The sequence below is a fragment of the Syngnathus leptorhynchus genome, chromosome 4 (genome assembly GCF_054491065.1).
Source record: "Syngnathus leptorhynchus isolate UIUO chromosome 4, UIUO_Slep, whole genome shotgun sequence".
Classification (NCBI taxonomy): Eukaryota; Metazoa; Chordata; class Actinopteri; order Syngnathiformes; family Syngnathidae; genus Syngnathus; species Syngnathus leptorhynchus.
Window position 1 is genome coordinate 9,960,304 of NC_141198.1, and position 18,080 is coordinate 9,978,383.

Genomic DNA, 18,080 nt, shown 5'->3' on the forward strand with positions numbered 1-18,080 from the left:
TTCATTTCTATTGTTAAGTCTTTCTTTAGTTAGGAACTGTGTAATACTTTATGAGTCACTGGACATTTTATGTTGACATCAGTGACACGTTCCTTTTTCTACTTGGCTGAGTATATGCAAAGTGTCCCGAGCAGCGGCTTATCTCTTTGGTTAACAGTTAACTAAATCACCACGCCCCTCGTCTTTTCAGTCCAATCAGCGAAGGGCATTTAATATTGACAGCCATATCTAACCAATCGATTGTCCGCATGTAGAGCGTCAATAGGAATCAGGAAAATCAAGGAAGTAAGGCTTTTAACTTTCTGCAACGCAATATTTAACAGAGTTGTATGTATATTCAATTGAAATCGATTTCAAATATCTAATGACACAGTTTGCTTTTGTTTGATTCCATCGTCTGATACCCTACCCGAGTCTTAAATGTAGTGTTACGAGGAAGAGGGGGGACGTGCGAACCTGAGCTTCCTTAACCGAAGCCCAACTCGGTAACTCTAAACCTCCACTAATAGGACGTTGAAGGTTAGCAGCACCAGCAGCACCACCGCAAGTCTTGCTTGGTTAACCCTATCGGAAAGCTTTGGGCCACGGATCTTTTGACTGCGGCGATGTCTCTGGTTGATCAAAGCCAGCAGGCGTTCCCCACCAGTGTGCAGGTAACGGTGCACCAGGCTCGGCACCTTCGCCCCAAGGGGAAGAATGGCACCAACGACGCCTATGCCATCATCCAGGTGGCCAAAGACAAATTTTCCACCGCGGTTGCGGAGAAGAGTATGGCCCCGATGTGGAAAGAGGAGGCTTCATTCAGCCTGCCGCTCTTCCACCCGGGTAACGTCGATCGCTGCACACTGTACATCATCGTCATGCACCGAGTCCAGGCCGGGCTCGACAAGTTCCTGGGCCAAGCTGTGGTCAACTTAGTGGAGCTGCACGAAAACAAGGCTCGCCAAAAACCAGAGTAAGCGCTCTTCATTTTTATTCACACACTTTAAGGTGATGAGGTTTGAAGTTACACAAAGATGTATGCAAAACTCAACTGTTAAAAAAATGATTTAAAGTTAATCAGTCTAAAAGGAGAAAAATAAATGCATTAAATAAATCTGACATTTATGGCTACTATTATTTACTTGCCATTGCCACATTACAAAATATTAGCGTCATTAAAGAGTCCAAATGGCCCATTAGGTTGGCTGTTGACCCGTCCAAGGTGTACCTTTCCTCTCACCCAAAGCCAGCTGTGATAAGTTGCAGCTCACTTGTGACCCAAATGACCTATAGAAAACTGATGTACATTATGTGTAATTTTTTTGGTAACCTGTAACTTGGTCAAGTTTACAGCCAGTAATGAGACTTTTTATTGTGTGAATGCTTTTTGGTAACTCTACATGTGAAACACATCCAAAACCTTCTTATTCATTATTGTTATGACTTGCTCTTATTTCTGACCTTTCTCATCATTTGCTCAATGTGTGGCAAGTCGAGATGATGTGTCGCAGACCCACCCTGAAATCAATGTCTCACATTGCTGCTGGTAGCTTTGCACATTCCTCTGAGCCATTACGTCTATGGTGTGTGTGCTCACACCCTCATGTCTTGGATGACTTTGGATGACAATGGTGCTTAAATGAAGTTTGGGTGTAACACACATGCACGCACGCATGCGCACACACACACACACACACACACACACACACACACACACACACACACACACACACACACACACACACACACACACACACACACACACACAATAGCCACTCCCAGCGGTATTGTCTTCATTTTGGAATGACCATTTGTAAATCATTTGGTTTGTTATCTTGATTACTGCACTCATATCTTCGTCTTTTGGTTTCATAAGACCTATTATGTTCATAGTTGAATTGTTCCTCTCTTCTTGAATGCTCCACTTTTTTTTTGAGGAACAACCAGCTTGAGGCTAACTGGAGTCGGCTTACGTGCTCATGTGAAGAATGACAAATCGCTCTGATAATCGATTTTGTTTTCATGATAACATTACATAAAAATGAATATCAAGACCTCATCCCTACTGAGCAATTAAGTCTGTTTTGCATGAATGCAAGCACTCCAAATTTAGCATTTTTCAATGATTGTCAGTGAAGCAATCGAGAAGATTATCCTCATATTATCAAGGGAGGAGGCTCAGATCAGGTTAACTAAAACTGAATGTAAGATTTCATGTTTTTGTTGTGCAATATGGTTTTGATACACTTGAGTGTTGTTTTGGTTTTGAGTCTTGTGCACTTATGGGAGTGCAAATGGGTCGACCATTAATGCGGGTTGTTTTGTAGATGTAAATGCCGTCCAGGCTGTGGTGGGTGGTGAGTTTCGAGCTTTGTTACCTAATCCATCTCTTAATGGTGCTATTCCATTACTTAATATTGTACAACATTTAAATCTAGCGATACGTGGCTTGGCAGAGAGAGAGAGGCATTTCACAAGTTTGGGGATTAATACCATTATTACAAAAGATGCTAAACATAGTGTTTAGCATTTCACAATCAATATTTATCAGATTACATAACAAAAGCATCAAAAACTAGATTACTTCATACTCACCAAATATTATAGTGTTGGGCATTGTTTGAATTTGCACAATTCAGATTCTGGTTCTTCGATGTGATTTTTAGTTCTAGTGGAAAAACTAGGCACATTTCCAATCAAATCATTAATTCTGGTCTTACTTCAATTTATTCAGCTTTCGAAATAAACATCCCAAATTAGTCGCTACTCATAGCCACGACACTGCCTGTATGTTTCAAAACAAACATTATAACGTGCAACAATAATACAAATACACGTTTCATGTAGTTGGAGAGAAGGCGCTGTAAAAATAAATGCTCATTATTTGGCATCAAAATAAAATAATTTTAGTGTTTATCAGATGGAACCTGATTTGCAGGATCAGTGAGCGCATGCTTGAGGAGCATGGCTGGGTAGGTAGGTAGGTACTGCGTTGCGTGTTGATGAACAGAACACCCAGTCAGTCAGCTGAGGTAACAATTCATTGTCTCTTTAAACCAACCGAAGAAACATCATGGTGACATTTTGACGCAAACAAGATGTCTGAAAGTAACAGCAGGCAGTTTTCTGATAAGCTTGACAGAATTTGCCCGCATATACAGTACAGTTGAGGAGCTAAGTTTTGGGGTAGTTTTTTTATTTTTTTTACCCACAAGTTATGACTTGCATCAGCCATAATGATTTGTTTATAGTAGCAACACTGCTACTCTACAGAGTACTGACTTTTGAGACCATTGCAATAAGTCTAAAAAGTACTTATTTATTAGTTACTTTTCCAAAATCAATTTAGCTTTGCTAAGGGACTGTATTTTCTATATATTGAATTGATTTAATTATGTAAAAGAAAAGGCTAAATTTATATGAAAAGAAGCCAAAAAACAAAAGAGTAAATATAATCACGTTTCACATTTCAATAAGCCATTCAGAATGCTTCCATTATAAAATTGTTTGCAGTGAAGCGATTCTATTCGGAGCATGCTGTGATTTTCAGGCCATGTCGCTAAGACCTCAGTCACGGCTTGAAGCTGAGAAATCTCTGACAAAAATATAGGCGAGCATCACTCAATAGCAAGTGCTGGCTAAAAGATCTGTTCTCAATATGGCGCCGTACATTCAAATAAACCAGGCAGATTATATTGGCAGGTACAAGATAAGAATACACCAAATATTGATTGAAATTATGTTCGGATGCACTTTTTTTATGGACACTACAAATATTGATCTGATTAGGACATGACTTTTCATGCATCACACTTTTGATCAGAAGAAACTATTTTGACGTGCAGATTGCCTAAGAATGAAAATCCATGAGGCTTGAATGTCACATGAGAAAAGAGAAGTGAGTAAAGAACATGTTCAACATGCAGTGACAAATGGTCTCGAGGCTATTGTTGGAATTTATTTCTAATTTAACATGAACTCGAGTTACTAATCTGACTCCAATTTGTGACTTTACCCAACTGCCACTCATCCAACAATATGCGCGCTCGTTCTGCAATAGAAAGGTATCAGGAAGCCGGCATTTTCACACACGAGTGGATTTATTCCTAACACACAAATCTAATACATCACCTGGGTCTCGGGTCCCTCTCAATACACCTCTGTACGCCTCTGTTGCCACCAGCAGACGTACTCTACATCCGAGTTGCCCAGCCATTAGTTATACTACACAATATGCAAATGGCACATCAGCAAAGGCATTCTATCATTATTCTATTGGCTATGTGTAAACTGCAGTTAACTTTAGCTTGCTCTCATTGGTCTTTCTTCTCCTGCCGAATAACTTGCTCGCTCCTCCTGGTTGTAGTTTTCCATATAGGGTCACCAATTGTTGTTATCGATCAGATGGCCCTGTGGGTCGTCCTTGTTGCTGCTCCTGGATGATCTTTTTGTTCTGGAACGCAGACGTCCTCGCACCAACCACATATTTTGTTTTGTTCCCACTGTCACACACTCGGCAGTTTCATACTCTCATGCACAAGATGTCTAATGAACTATTTCAAGATCAAATTCTTATATTCCTTCACTATGTTGATAAGTTTGTTTTAGTAGCTGTTTTATTATTTGTGTTCACAATTTCAATCAAAATAGTCGAGATTTTTCTGTCCTCCTGCCCTACTTTGTGGCACTCAAACATTTCTTTAAAGGCACATTTTGTTTTCTGTATTCCATATCAAGTGCCGTTTATAGTTGTGTGCCACGTCAAGCAGCCTTGTTTGACTTGGCCTGGTCCACTGTGGAAGATGAAAGACGGCTCAAATTAGTGTAACCTTCATGACATTACTTAGAGGAATGTTGATTCATTCCCAAGCTTGTCCCAAGCTGTTTTCTTTACAAGAGCTCCACTAGAGGTCTGCCAGACAGTAAATTGACGAATGGGGCAGTAAACTCCCCGTCAACTGCAGATAACGCTACATAAACTTCCAATGATCATGTTAAAGGGTAACAAAATGACTAGAGTGAGAACGCACCATCTTGTTTAAGTGAAAGAAAGTGTTTTTGCTTTTCATTAGTCAAGGATTAACCATTATCCATAATGTCATGACAATATTGCCAAACAAATTTGTAGAAGTGCTTCAGTTGTACCAACAGAAGTGGAGACGAATTTGTGTTATTGATTGTTTGGACCTTATTTTATTTGATATAATTAGGTTAAGAACACTCCTTCCTATTCCTTCAGACAATAATGATAATAATAGTAATATACACGCCTTTCAGTCTCAACCACTGTCGCAAAGAATCGGATGAGTGCGGGTTGTATTTGTGTCAGTTTTGCTTCTCGCATCAGATCACGATGCCTTCATTGGATATATCAATTACAGCTGAAAAGTCCCAATTCATCTGTTCACAGATGGGTAAAAAATTAAAAATCATGGCTGGATATTTGCGCTGGTGTCAATAATGGCATCTGTTTTAAATAATCCCCTTCAGGCTAATTGCTCTCATTGATTTTTTTTTGTTGACATAATTGAGTCAACATCAGACTACAACAACAACAATAATAATAATACTAACAATACTTCTAATACTACTACTAATAATACTAACAGTGGTACCTCACAGATCAGAGGTGCGGGATTCAGATATTGCTCTTGCCTTCCTATGTGGGGAGTTTGCATGTTCTCCCCGCGCTTGCGAGGGTTTATTCTGCGTACTGCGTTGTTCTCTGGCATTCCAAAGACATGCATGGTATGTTGGCACTGTGAATTGTCCGTAGGTGTGATTGTGAGTGTGAATGCTTGTTTGTCTTCACGTGTGCCCTGCAATAGCCCGGCAACCAGTTTAGCGTGTACCCTACCTACTGCCCAAAGTCAGCTGGGATAGGCTCCACACACCCTTGACCCTCGTGAGGACAAGTGCTTCAGTTGATGGCTGGATGATGATAATAATGCCGCTCGTATTTGAAAATGAGACACTCCCATGAGTAGTTTTGTGTTCTTACTAGTTCATTATTGCAATTTGGGGAGAAAATTGTAAAAAAAAAAAAAAAAACACCAAGAATAAACACTGACTAAACACTAAATCTGTTTCCCAATAGTGGGTGTGTTTGGAAATGTTTTCCAAGCACACACTGCCTTACTCCAACTAATAGGAAACTCTGTGTTGTTCAGATGTTGAAAAAACAATTCTTCTTTCTATCTTTGGCCGCAATGCCTCACGATTCTAGTTAAGCCATTTCAGATTAAAGAGAAAAACACCTGCCTTAGAAACTGAATTTAAGAATCCAACCTGAACTCGATCGCTGCTGTCATCGCAATTAGTGTGCCAGTCCGAGCTTTAATCCTAACAATATGCAAGTTTGACCCGAGTATACGGTAAGTCGCAGAACCAGGCAGACTAACCGGGCACAACTTGTTGATTGAGATCCAGTGCAAGGGTTTTGAAAATTTGTTTTGACACATTGACAGTATTTTATTTTATTTTTTTTACATACTCAGCTTTGACTTGCGCTGTATGTGCCTAACTCACACACGTACCCATCTAATGGCTCCCTTTTTTGAGTGTTACATAATAACAAGGTTGTAAAATTGTAGTTTGGGATATATATTTTAAAGTTCTCATTCACCTCCTCTCTGTCATCTTCAGTTGGTTTCCATTGGTGGACAAGAGTGGAAAATCAGACAAGCTGCGAGGCGACGTACTGCTTGGCATCACCTTCATGAGGAACAACATGTCAGCTAGTATGGTGGACCTTTCTGTGAAGGACAAGCCTCGTTCCCGCATGTCCAAGTTGAAAGACAAAGTCCGCTTGAAGAAAAAAGACAGCTTCTCTGACTCTGGCTCGGCTATGAGCCAAGTCCTGACTGACAGCGAGGGAGACCGCGATTCACTCGCCTCCAATCGAACTGCAGGGGAGAAAAAAAAGTCCAAGCTTAAGAACATCTTTGCACCAAAATCCAACTTGCAGCGTAACACCTCACAGTCCATGTCGACCCTAGGCAGTCTTCCTGGGAGGAGCTCATCTCTTAGCGGCAGCCGCTCATCTGGCATCAATGTCGAAACCCCTGAAGGTAGGTGAAGGTGAACCCATGAGGGCAGCACAAGTTGAGTCTGTGGAGCATAACACTGACCAAACAGTGACTATTTGTGGTTTTCTTCCCTCATATCGTATCAGCACGCTTAGATATTCAGGCTTTCCAGTTAGTAGAAATAGTACTGAGTAGTATCTGGTTACGCTGATTTGTAAACTGTGAGTAGGTACCACTCAGTGTTAAAGGGGCACTAGTGCAATTCAAATAATGTACTTCATCTAAGCAATCACCTCATGTCGTTTTGTCTTCTTCCATAGTCAAGAAGAAATTCAAATTCCTTGGACACAAGCGGAGTGGAAGCTCTGACAGCAAGGGGTCTCTAGGTCCATTGTCCTTCCTAAGCCGCTCTAAGCACAGCCACAGTGATGTAAACAACCCTGGCATTAACAGCACCCAGGTGTATGCAGCAGAGCCAGAGGCCAGGACCGGCTCGACTGTCAGTCTTAGCAGCTCTGGCCAAGGTTCGATGGAAAATGTACATCAACAGAACGCCAGTGTCATGCCAGACAACCACGTGCCTTTCTTTGGGTCCGAGAGTCGAGATAGGCTTATGATGGAACAACGGCAGCGTGAAGAGGAGGAAGCGGAGAGACAAAGGAGATGGCTGGAGGAAGAAAATCAGAGAAAGGCAGACGAATATGAGAGAAACAGGCGCGTTCTTGAGGAGGAAGAGCGGAGGGAAAAACAGAGAGAGGAAGAAGAAGAACGCAGAAGGCTGCAAGAAATAGAGAATGAGGAGCGCCTCAGAATGGAGGAGCTAAAAATAAAAGAAGAGCAGAAAAGTCACGAGGAGGCTTCCATGAGCGAACGGCTCTCATCCCTGTTTGGACTCGCAAGAAAGAAGGAGGACAAAAAGGAGGAGACACCACAGCACTCTGAAGATGAAGTGACCGCACAAGCGCCTCACTATGACACAAGAGATCAACAAGTGTTCGAGGCCACAAACTCATTTGAGAATATTTCACTCAACTCTACAACTCAACTTAACAGCAATGAAAGTCCATCCGATGAGCAGAAATCCAGCCTTAACCCACAAAGCTCGTCTGCCATGCTCTTCCTAAATCGTAACGCCAGAGTGTCCACAGTTAAACCAAGGTAGGCCTTCTCTTTTGTTTTTATGATCAAAAGGGGTTTTCTATGAGAAAATCAAGTTGCTAAAGAGTCTCAAGAGCAGGGGACCCCGATGTGAAAGATCATCATGAAAGGCAGCCATTGTTATCACAGAGAGCCTTCTACATGAAATTGTTTTATGTGAAAAGAAAATCTGAAAATTAGATAATAATAACAGTAAACAAATGAGAAAACAGGTGACTCTAAGGTCCCAGGAACCCTTCGCATTAATCAGCACCCAAAATAATGTTCATTTTCCCAAAGGTGATCCCTGCTCAAGACTCTCAGAAAGTTTGATTTTGATGTTGCTTGTGGGCATATTCTTCTTTTTCTTTTAAATTAATTTAATTTGCTGTTATGTCTTTTAACTCATGGCTAAATTTTCCCCAAAATGACTATCTATCAAAATCTGTCTATCTATCAAAATGCTGACTGAGTCTGGCTGGAAAGGCCACTTCAACCTGAGTGCAACGTGCCAAGAATTTTGAAAATTGGATGATGGGCTCTTGCAAAATTAAGTATTTTTGTGTTAGACAAAGATTGCCTTTCTGGGGAGTGTTTTTGTTTGAGAACGCCCTGAGAAAATGTGGGCAAAAAACACCTTCACATAAGAGGAACAATTACAACTCCTTGAGTGTTTCATTTTCTGCACTACCCTTCTTGGCCAATTGGCTGACGAGTATGAGTTAAAAATAGTCGCCAGTAAGCTTGTACGGGCTGAACTTACAACCGGTTCTGGAAATCAATACATTAAAATTAGTATGATGTTTCGCTTTCCCTAAAAACTCTACATAAATAGTGAAAATTGAACTGTATTAGTGAGAAGAGCAGTGTGGACAGTACAACATTAATCTTTTTTTTTTTAGAGGCATTGAAGTGCTCATTCCATGTTGGGTTTTTTTTTCTTCCCAAAAGATGGCAGTCACCTGTCAAGTTGCTAATGAAAATGTCTAACATTCTTCCCATATTCTTTTCACCAACAAAAGAGACATATTTATATATTTAAATGAATTGTATATTTGACATATTTGACTCTCACACTGGACCCCTCTTGGACGACTATTAGTATTCTCGCCAGCAGTCGACAGACCTGTTTAGCCAGACTGAGCTGCTGTATGAGGAGGAAATGGGCGTGTTAGTTTTTGTGAAGATGTTGTGGAACAGGTTGCAGAAATAGCTTGTAGAGTTTGCCGCAGTCTGACTTGTAATGTCAACGTTTTGAGTGTGTGTGGTTTTCTTTTTCCTCCTTTCTTACGTTTTTGCTTTCCTTTTGGATCTTGGTGGCAAGTTTTGTTGGCTTTGGGTCATCATGGTGAGCAAACTGCACATTTTTTTGTCAATGAATTGTGGTTTTGTATTAGATGTTAGATTGTGGTGCAAAGAGAGATTTTGATTCATTTATTCCGTTGAAATTAACTGAGTTTGGGCCATGCTTTACAATTCAATTTAAAAGTATTTAAGAATGCTGAAAGGCAGTAAAGACCCCTTACACCAAACAATTGCATTACTTAAAATAGAAGCCTCGAGCAGGTATTGTTTCTGTTTCTGTTGGTTCTCTATGGATGTTAACTGATGTCTTTTTGCAAAGATTGAAAGGGCTTTTAATGATTACAGTTCATAAGTATGCTCAGTGGTTTAAGGAAACGTATTAACTGTGGTTTTATAAAACAATGACAGGAGTCACACAACGTTTGGCAATGTATTTTTGTCAAAAATGTCGCAATCAGGCAGCTACGAGCTAATTTGGTGACGGGCTTGTACACTGATAGGACCGGATTTTGGGTTATTTGATGGTTTCACTTATTTGTAGGCCTTTTTTCCTACATCTTGGCAGATTGAGCCATTCTCTGGAATCTGAATCTTCTGAACACCTGCCGTTGGAATATTCTGAGTCTCAAACCCCCAGTGTTCCTGCAGAAAAGCAGTGGACTTCCCCAGGCGCCTCTGAATCCCCTCTCTCTAGTGTACCATATGAGTTCCCCGATACTTTCTCCAACCTTCATTCATCCTTGGCTCCCCTGAGATTCAGGGAAAGTCCGTCTGGTTCCCTGCGCAAAAATCCGCTGGGTTCAACTTCCTCGTACAGAGGTCTGCCTGATTCCTCGTATAGAGATCCACCTGGTTCCTTCTCCAGAAGTCCGTCTGGTTCCCCCAGTAGAAGCCCGCCAGGTTCCCCCAGTACAAGGCCGCTTGATTATCCCAGTAGAAATCCGCCTGGTTCCCCCAGCAGAAGCCCGCCAGTTTCCCCCAGTAGAAGGCCCCTCGGATATCCCAGTTGGAGCCCGCCTGGTTCCCCCAGTAAAAGCCCTCTTGGGTCTCCCAGTAGAAGCCCTCTTGGTTTCCCCAGTAGAAGCCCGCTTGGTTCCCCCAGTAGAAGCCCGCTTGGTTCCCCCAGTAGAAGCCCACCGGGTTCCCCCACTAGAAGCCCACCTGGTTCCCCCACTAGAAGGCCGTTTGGATACCTAAATAAAAGCCCGTCTGGTTCCCCCAGCATAGGCCTACCTGGCTCAACCAGTAGAAGCCCACTCGGTTCCCCCAGTAGAAGCCCGCTCGGTTCCCCCAGTAGAAGCCCGCTCGGTTCCCCCAGTAGAAGCCCGCCTGGTTCCCCCAGTAGAAGGCCACTTGGTTATCCGATTCGAAGTCCACCCGGTTCCCCCAGCAGAAGCCCGCCTGGTTTCCCCAGTAGAAGGCCACTTGGTTTCCCCAGTGGAAGCCCGCCAGGTTCCCCAAGTAGAAGCCCGCCTGGTTCCCCCAGTAGAAGCCCGCCAGGTTCCCCCAGCAGAAGCCCACCTGGTTCTCCTTTGGAAAGTTCGGCTGGCTCCCTTTCTTACAGTGTAGACGACGTGGCATCATCATCCACAATGGCTGATAAGACAGGAAGAGCCCCCTTGCCACCCTTGTATCCAATATATGAAGCCCAGACTGGAGGAACTCGAGAGGTGCACACAGATGGATCTCAGCAAGAAAAACCACTATCTCTCCCACTTCCTGATTATGAAACACTGTATCCTCTGAAGAGGCATGGAGTGAAGGGGCACACTCGATGGGATCATATCATTGCTGAGGTAAATCAAAGACGTATAGACAGTACACCAGAACTGATAGGCCCAGAAATGAGTGTGGATGGCCCCGAAGACCCAGAGAAGGATGGATCTTCATTTCCAGAGGACGGTACTTCTCTTGGGCATTTACAAACACAACACCAGGAACGAAAACATCGGTCATCAAAAAAAGTAGCTGCACCTCTTCCACCACTCAAGCAAGCTGCTGACCAAACAAACCCTTCAGAGACCTCTGACATACAAGTTCCCACTGCTAGACCAAGGCAAAGGCCTTCCATGAAAGAGCCAGCAGAACAACATTATTCTACAGATATTACTGAGATGCAAATGAGTAGCCACGACCAAAACATACCAGAAAAACCACCCAGAACATCGGACAGGGTAGCACAGAGGGAACAAAACTCTGAAAACCTTGGATTGACAGCAGAAGATCTTGATCAAATTTTCAGTGAGGGGAAAACAGGGGACCCCTTCGCAAGTTTGAATGGCTATGAGAAAAACAAATGGGAAGATGCGGACAGTCAAAGCAGCCTGGTTTTCCAAAGACAAAATTCATTGAGACGAATATCATCGCCTCCTTCGAGAAGTAACTCTCTGAAGGCTTCTAAATTTCAGCAAGAACCTTCGGACGAAGAAGAAACTAACAACGTTGTCATTGAATCCATCACACAAAGGCATCCAGCTGATGGGAAGGCACAAGTGCATTTTCTCAATGGAGAAGATCCAGTTGGCAGTGATCCTTTTGCAGAATCGTCGTCGTTACCTTTTTCAGAGCCCCTACCTGTTGTCATAGAGGAACCGTCCTCACAAGCTCAAGTATTGTCTGTGAGAAAGAAGCCAAAGAAAGCATTGATGCCACCCTCTGAATCTGTGATTGTCAGTCCTCAGATTAGCAATGGAGACGGCCTTGCCTCCACGCTATCCAGGTGAGATTTAAAAGAATGATGACTTTGCATTTGGGACAGTTGCTATCTGGATAAAGAACTCTCTGGTCTTTGGTTTTACCTTGGTTGGGGTTGTTGGTTTTCTTGGTGAATTAAGGCTTGGACGAATTTGAACATGATTAGACCCTTGAACAAAGACTCAACTATTGAAATGTTGCATAACTCATGACTCACGACTTGACGAGAACAGTTTACTACAAACATGGTTCAGTGTTTGTCTATTACACAAGTGTCAAACTCAAGGCCCGGGGGCCAGATACGGCCCGTCACATCATCTTATGTGGCCCGCGAAGAATAATTGTGCATCATATTCGTGTCATCACTAGAATTGCAAATTGTCTTCACTTTTAATATCTTTTTTTTTTTTTTTTTTTTTTTTTTTTTTACATATTTGACCAGTTTTTACTTGTCTGATTTGACATGACTTGACTTGACTTTATTAATTCATGCTTGCAGTGAAGGCAAAAAGGCCCCACTGAAAAAACAGCAGAACTTTACAATAACAACAATAACAAATTTCAATATTAAACATTAAAAAAAGCAAGCGGGCATGTAAAAAGTTCTGGGCATGGAAAAAGTGTCAGTTCTGGTGGCCATGCCATTTGCTTGTTTAAATCATGTCTAAATAATGACTGAATGTTTGAAAACGAGTTATTTGTCAGTTTGTTTTGCAGCTTTTACTGTAGATAATACGAGGTGCTCGTACATTTATTTGGGTTGACAGTCATAATGGCCATCCGAAAGAAGCTATGACTACATTGCGGCCCGCGAAAAAAATGTTTGACACCCCTGGTTTCATTGCTTCGTGGAGCATAATATAAAAAAGAATATGCATTTCCTTACAGGCCTCATCCAGTGAAGCCTATGCACTCTCATGAGAGTCCGCATCCCACCAGCACTTACTCACTGAAGGACATGCATGCTCAAAGCGGCGCCCCAAAAAAGGTAGGGCTATATAAAACGCAATGACACTCTGGATAACTAACTTCACAGTCACTATATGATTTCCCCCAGACTTTGGAATCTAGTCACCTTTTGATTCCTTGTCAAATTTTCCCCAAAGGACAACTTCTTACCATATTGTACTTAACCCAGGTGGCGGGCATGGTTGACAGCGGACCATTCACTCAGCTGACCCATGAAGAGTTGATCACCCTGGTGGTGAGGCAACAAGCCGATCTGTCCAAAAAAGATTCCAAAATCAGTGAGCTGGAAGAGTACATAGACAACCTGCTGGTGCGTGTCATTGAGGAGAAGCCTACCATCTTGCATGCTCTGAAGACAACTACCAACCCAGCATGAGGTAACCACAAAGGAAAGAAGAGACCGGTGTGCATAATGGCCCAGTAAAACTTTTGCTTGTGCGTGCGTGTCTCACACTGTACTAAGACACATCCTTTTGGATGTCTTAAGGCATATGCACTTTGTGGAGTAATATTTAGGTTTCTTTCAGAATGCTAGAAATAGCGTCTGGTTGATAAACAAGCAGGTAAAACCTATTTAAGTCAATGAATTAATTTGTTTGAACTTCAACGGTACTTGGTTTGAAATGTCGTGATTTATTTCCATTTCTTCATGTGGTATGTGCTTAATTTAATATCATAGTTTTTTTTTTTTTGTTCCATTGTACACAAAATGTTGATATGACACAATCATTCCACATGTTTAGCCTCACAATGTAGATACATTTTATGCATCGATCACCCCCAAACAATTATTTATAAATTAGTACCTCATCGACAAATTTTCCCTCTACTGAGGTATTTTCCCTTCTTATCAGCTGCTTTGCCTTCTGTACAGATGCCTTTCATTAACTTGAGAAAACCAGCACAAATCAAGCAGATAATGTTGCCTTATTTGCAATTGCCTGTGTCCTATGAGGTGATGGTTAGTGCAACATTGCAGTGTTGTTTGAGAATCCGCCAAAATAACACAATATTAGACTCACAAGGTTGTGTTCTTCCAGCAAGTCTGTGATAAGTACCTTATTTGTGATTGCCTTTGCAGAAATTCTAGCAATATTTCCAACATGAATGTAGAGACATTTTTGCAAAGCCTTTTGTGACTTATAGTTAAGGAACTCATTATTGGCTACCTCTCTTCTTCCTGTGGGCTGAGCACTGAAAATGTCCTCAAGATGCCTCATGGATTGTACTTCCATTAACGCGCCTGTCGACATATATAACAAAGAGGTAAATGAACGGTGGTTTTATTTTAAATAAAGACACTCAATTTTGTCCAAAAGCAAACTGGTTTTTATTTGAAGGAAATACGCTTTCATCGAACCAATTTTCTTTACACGCATATACAGATTTTGTTTTCCTACCACCAATTTCTTCAGTAAAGGTGCAATAAAAAGATCCTCACTTTTGGACGGGCACCTCACAAGTCAATGTGAGGTGCCCGTCACAGTTCTGGCAACTGTATTCCGTTCAGTTCCACTCATATCTGACTTTTACCGGGATTTAAAATTGCAAGATGCCTTTCAAGGGGAAGTCAACCCCAAAATGTCTTAACAATATGTTGAATTTGTCCCCATGAGTCTAAAAACAGCATTCTGATTCATATTGCATATGTGGAATATGATTTAAGCAGCTAAATTGACCTGTTTTTATCCATCTCAGGCTAACCCCTGTATGAATTAAAAACAGGTGGATTTTGCCTCTTTAATTCGTAGTCCACAAACAAAATATCAGAACAGTGTTTCGACTATTTGGGTTGTACAAAACGTATTATTAAAAGAACATTTTGGGGTTGATTTTTGGCTTTAACACGCTAGCAGTTTTTGAAAAGTTACTGAATGTTGCAAGTAAATTACTCAGTTATCAACACAGCTTTTGTACATGAGAACCGAAAAGTTAAATCCACTTCTTTGTCACAGTGATCCCTTACTTCAATCATTTCAGAAGCGTTTTTCACAGCACAACACTGGCGGTGGCGCCATTGTTGGCGGCAATGCCAATACGTCGGTGGCACACCATCATTTTGCGCAGCTCGGCACGAAAGCGGCCATGGAGCCAAGCGTAGAGGAATGGGTTACAGCAAGATGAGCTCATGGCGCACAGGTGACACAGCAACTGAATGAGCAGGAAGTAGCGCTTATCAATCAGATCAATGTCAATGTCACGCAACACGTTAAAGACGCTGATGGGCATCCAGCAGATGCCAAACGCGGCCACCACCAGGCTCACCAGGCGGAAGGTCTTGCGCTTACGCAGGCGCTGAGCCTCAGCCTGGCTTCGAGTGTGGTAGCCCGGAACCACGCAGTTCCTCAGTTTGACGCTGATCCACAGGTAAGAGATGCTGAGGGCAGACAGAGGCAGCACGTAGGTGATGAAGAGAGTGCCGTACGCGTAGGCCAGACGCGCGCCCTCCTGACCCATCCAGAATTCCTCACAGATGGTGAAGCCTTCGGTTTGGAACTCCACATGGTAGGTGTGAGCCACAGCAGGAGCCACCAGAGCACAGGACAGCAGCCAGATAGCACATAGCAAGTAGGTGCATGCCAAGATTGAGATGCGCTTCTTTAGAGGATGCACTGTTGCGTAGAATCTGTCGGGGTGAGAAGAAGAAGAAGCCTTGGTTGATTCAACAGAATACAAAAGAATAGAATGGAATACAGGGTGAACAGCCCACCCTTGAATTTATGCGGGTTTTCTAGCTGAAATGATTCACAAATGGATTTGATTCAACAACTGCTGTGCTGCGGCACATTAGAAATGATCAGTTGCTTTTGTGTAATTTTACTTAATTGCTCTGAAAAGTATTTATTTACTCCAAATAATGCATCAGGGCCAGACTTTGATTTTTCACCCACCACAGGCAGGTCGATTTCATCAGTGGTGTGTGACACTTCATTGATTCCTTCATCTTCTGAACTGCTTTATCCTTACATGGGAGTGCTGGAGCCTATTCCATCTCACAGTCTAGATTTGTAATTTGCCACGTTCACAGTTATCTAATATAAATTATATAGTATTGGTCTCCCGCTACCTATCAAGGAATACAATACTGTTGAAGTGAATAATTGTTTAAATAAACCTGTTTTATATTCTTGGAAAACATTGAGAACAACTAGAATGAAAGTGGAATATCAGATGCATCATTTTGCGGCGCTTTACAATCCATACAACAATATTACATAATATTAATTATGAATAAAAGCCCTGTCTTTTCTTATGAACACGGCAACACAGCTGTATTTTTATTATGATCATTGTAGCTTCTGTTTTTCTGTATTTGTACTCAGTGTAAGAGGATTGAGAGCCACTGCATTAGAGCACTCAGAGTAGCTAAGAACAAAGGTAAGGTAACATTGCTCCATGTTTTTGTCAGTGAGGGGTCATTTCTTTTCCCCCCCCACATCCAAAATCAGTAAACTGTTTATTTGGTTGCAGCATTATACAATTTTTCACCGCTAGAATGTGCCACGGCAATTTTGAGCAATTCCCCTTCCCATGGTGCAGCATTTTGTGTGAAATTATGCACTGGGGTAACCTTTTATTTACTTCTATACTAAAATAAGATGATTGGCTATCTCTAAGATGAGAGGCTCTCATTTCCCCTGCATCTTGATGATTGATGCGCGCGCACATGTCACCCACCAGATTTACTGTATGACTCACCTATCCACCCCGATGGCAGTGAGGGTGAAAACTGACACGTACACTGTCACCGGCTGGATGAGATAGACCAGGTAGCACATGAAGCGGCCAAAAACCCACCCGTGTGGGTTGAGGGCATAGGCCAGCGTGAAGGGGATGCAAGTGGCGCACATGAGCATGTCGGAGAAGGCCAAGTTCCCGATGAAGAAGTTGGTGATGTTGTGCATCTTGCGAGTGCAGCAGATAACGTAAAGTAATAGGTAGTTCCCCACGACGCCCACCAGGGCCACCAGAGTGTAGCAGGGTATGATGAGCAGCTTGAAGGACTGCAACAGCTCCACACCTTCAAATTGTGTTTTGCGCTCCGAGGAAACGTTCTGGAATGACACTTCAAAGATCCCACCTGTGTCATTCAAGCGATGGGTCACGGGCGATGGGGATGTGAGTTCTGGGTCCGCCATCCCAATTGGCAGATGTCACCCTGGGGGGGGGGGGTCAAGCCTGTGATTACTGCACGTTGAAATATAAATGTACAAGAAAACATAATTGCTCAGTCCATGTTATCTGCGGAGATGTCACAAACGTCAATGACACGAAATGATGCATGGTGGCAATATTTCGTTTCTGTAGATTGAGTAGTAGAAGGGTCTGATTGGTCATCATCAAGTGCTCTGACTCCCGAGATATCATGTAGCATCATTGCCTGAGTAATTGTCACAACTGAACAACAATGTTGGTTGACAGATGAGAAGCTGTCGAGTGAGAATTGAAGCTCAGTGCATGGAAACGCTTGAATGTCATGAACCGAATCGCTGGCTTGTTACCACTGATCACTTACTAAGGCGCCGTGGGATTTAACACAACAGCGCCGGTACAGTCCAAGCACGTTTGCCGTGGTCCCACTACAGCAACAGCGCGAGGCTAAAAATAAGGGCTTGACTGCAGATTAATTACAACGGCAGATTGTAATGTTTGTGTGCTTATATATATATATATATATATATATATATATATATATATATATATATATATATATATATATATATATATATATATCTATATATATATATATATATATATATAGATATGATATACTTTTCAGAGCACGGCCCTACAATGGCACTAGGGAAATACACAATGGAATACACAAAGAATTTACAAAGTTGAACGTTGGCTTAATATTGAAATGTCCTCTTAATCCTGACTAAAATGAAATGCAAGAAATTTGAAATTAAATGCACTTTACATTGCTCCATTATTCACAAGCTGAATTTACAGTAAATCTGC

At 42.1% G+C, this 18,080-nt stretch overlaps 2 protein-coding genes across 2 annotated transcripts; one reads left to right on the forward strand and one right to left on the reverse strand.

Annotated features, from left to right (window-relative positions):
• The first annotated feature begins 221 nt into the window (after positions 1 to 221).
• rab11fip1a (RAB11 family interacting protein 1 (class I) a) lies at positions 222 to 14,477 on the forward strand. The gene is made up of 6 exons (XM_085910150.1): positions 222 to 955; positions 6,628 to 7,052; positions 7,331 to 8,168; positions 10,018 to 12,171; positions 13,035 to 13,134; positions 13,285 to 14,477. The coding sequence occupies exons 1-6, from the start codon at positions 606 to 608 to the stop codon at positions 13,489 to 13,491; spliced, it is 4,074 nt and encodes a 1,357-aa protein (XP_085766276.1). The 5' UTR covers positions 222 to 605; the 3' UTR covers positions 13,492 to 14,477.
• A 627-nt stretch (positions 14,478 to 15,104) lies between these two features.
• prlhr2a (prolactin releasing hormone receptor 2a) lies at positions 15,105 to 17,254 on the reverse strand. The gene is made up of 2 exons (XM_085910335.1): positions 16,815 to 17,254; positions 15,105 to 15,741 (listed from the first exon to the last, which is right to left on the reverse strand). The coding sequence occupies exons 1-2, from the start codon at positions 17,252 to 17,254 to the stop codon at positions 15,105 to 15,107; spliced, it is 1,077 nt and encodes a 358-aa protein (XP_085766461.1).
• Between the last annotated feature and the right edge of the window lie 826 nt (positions 17,255 to 18,080).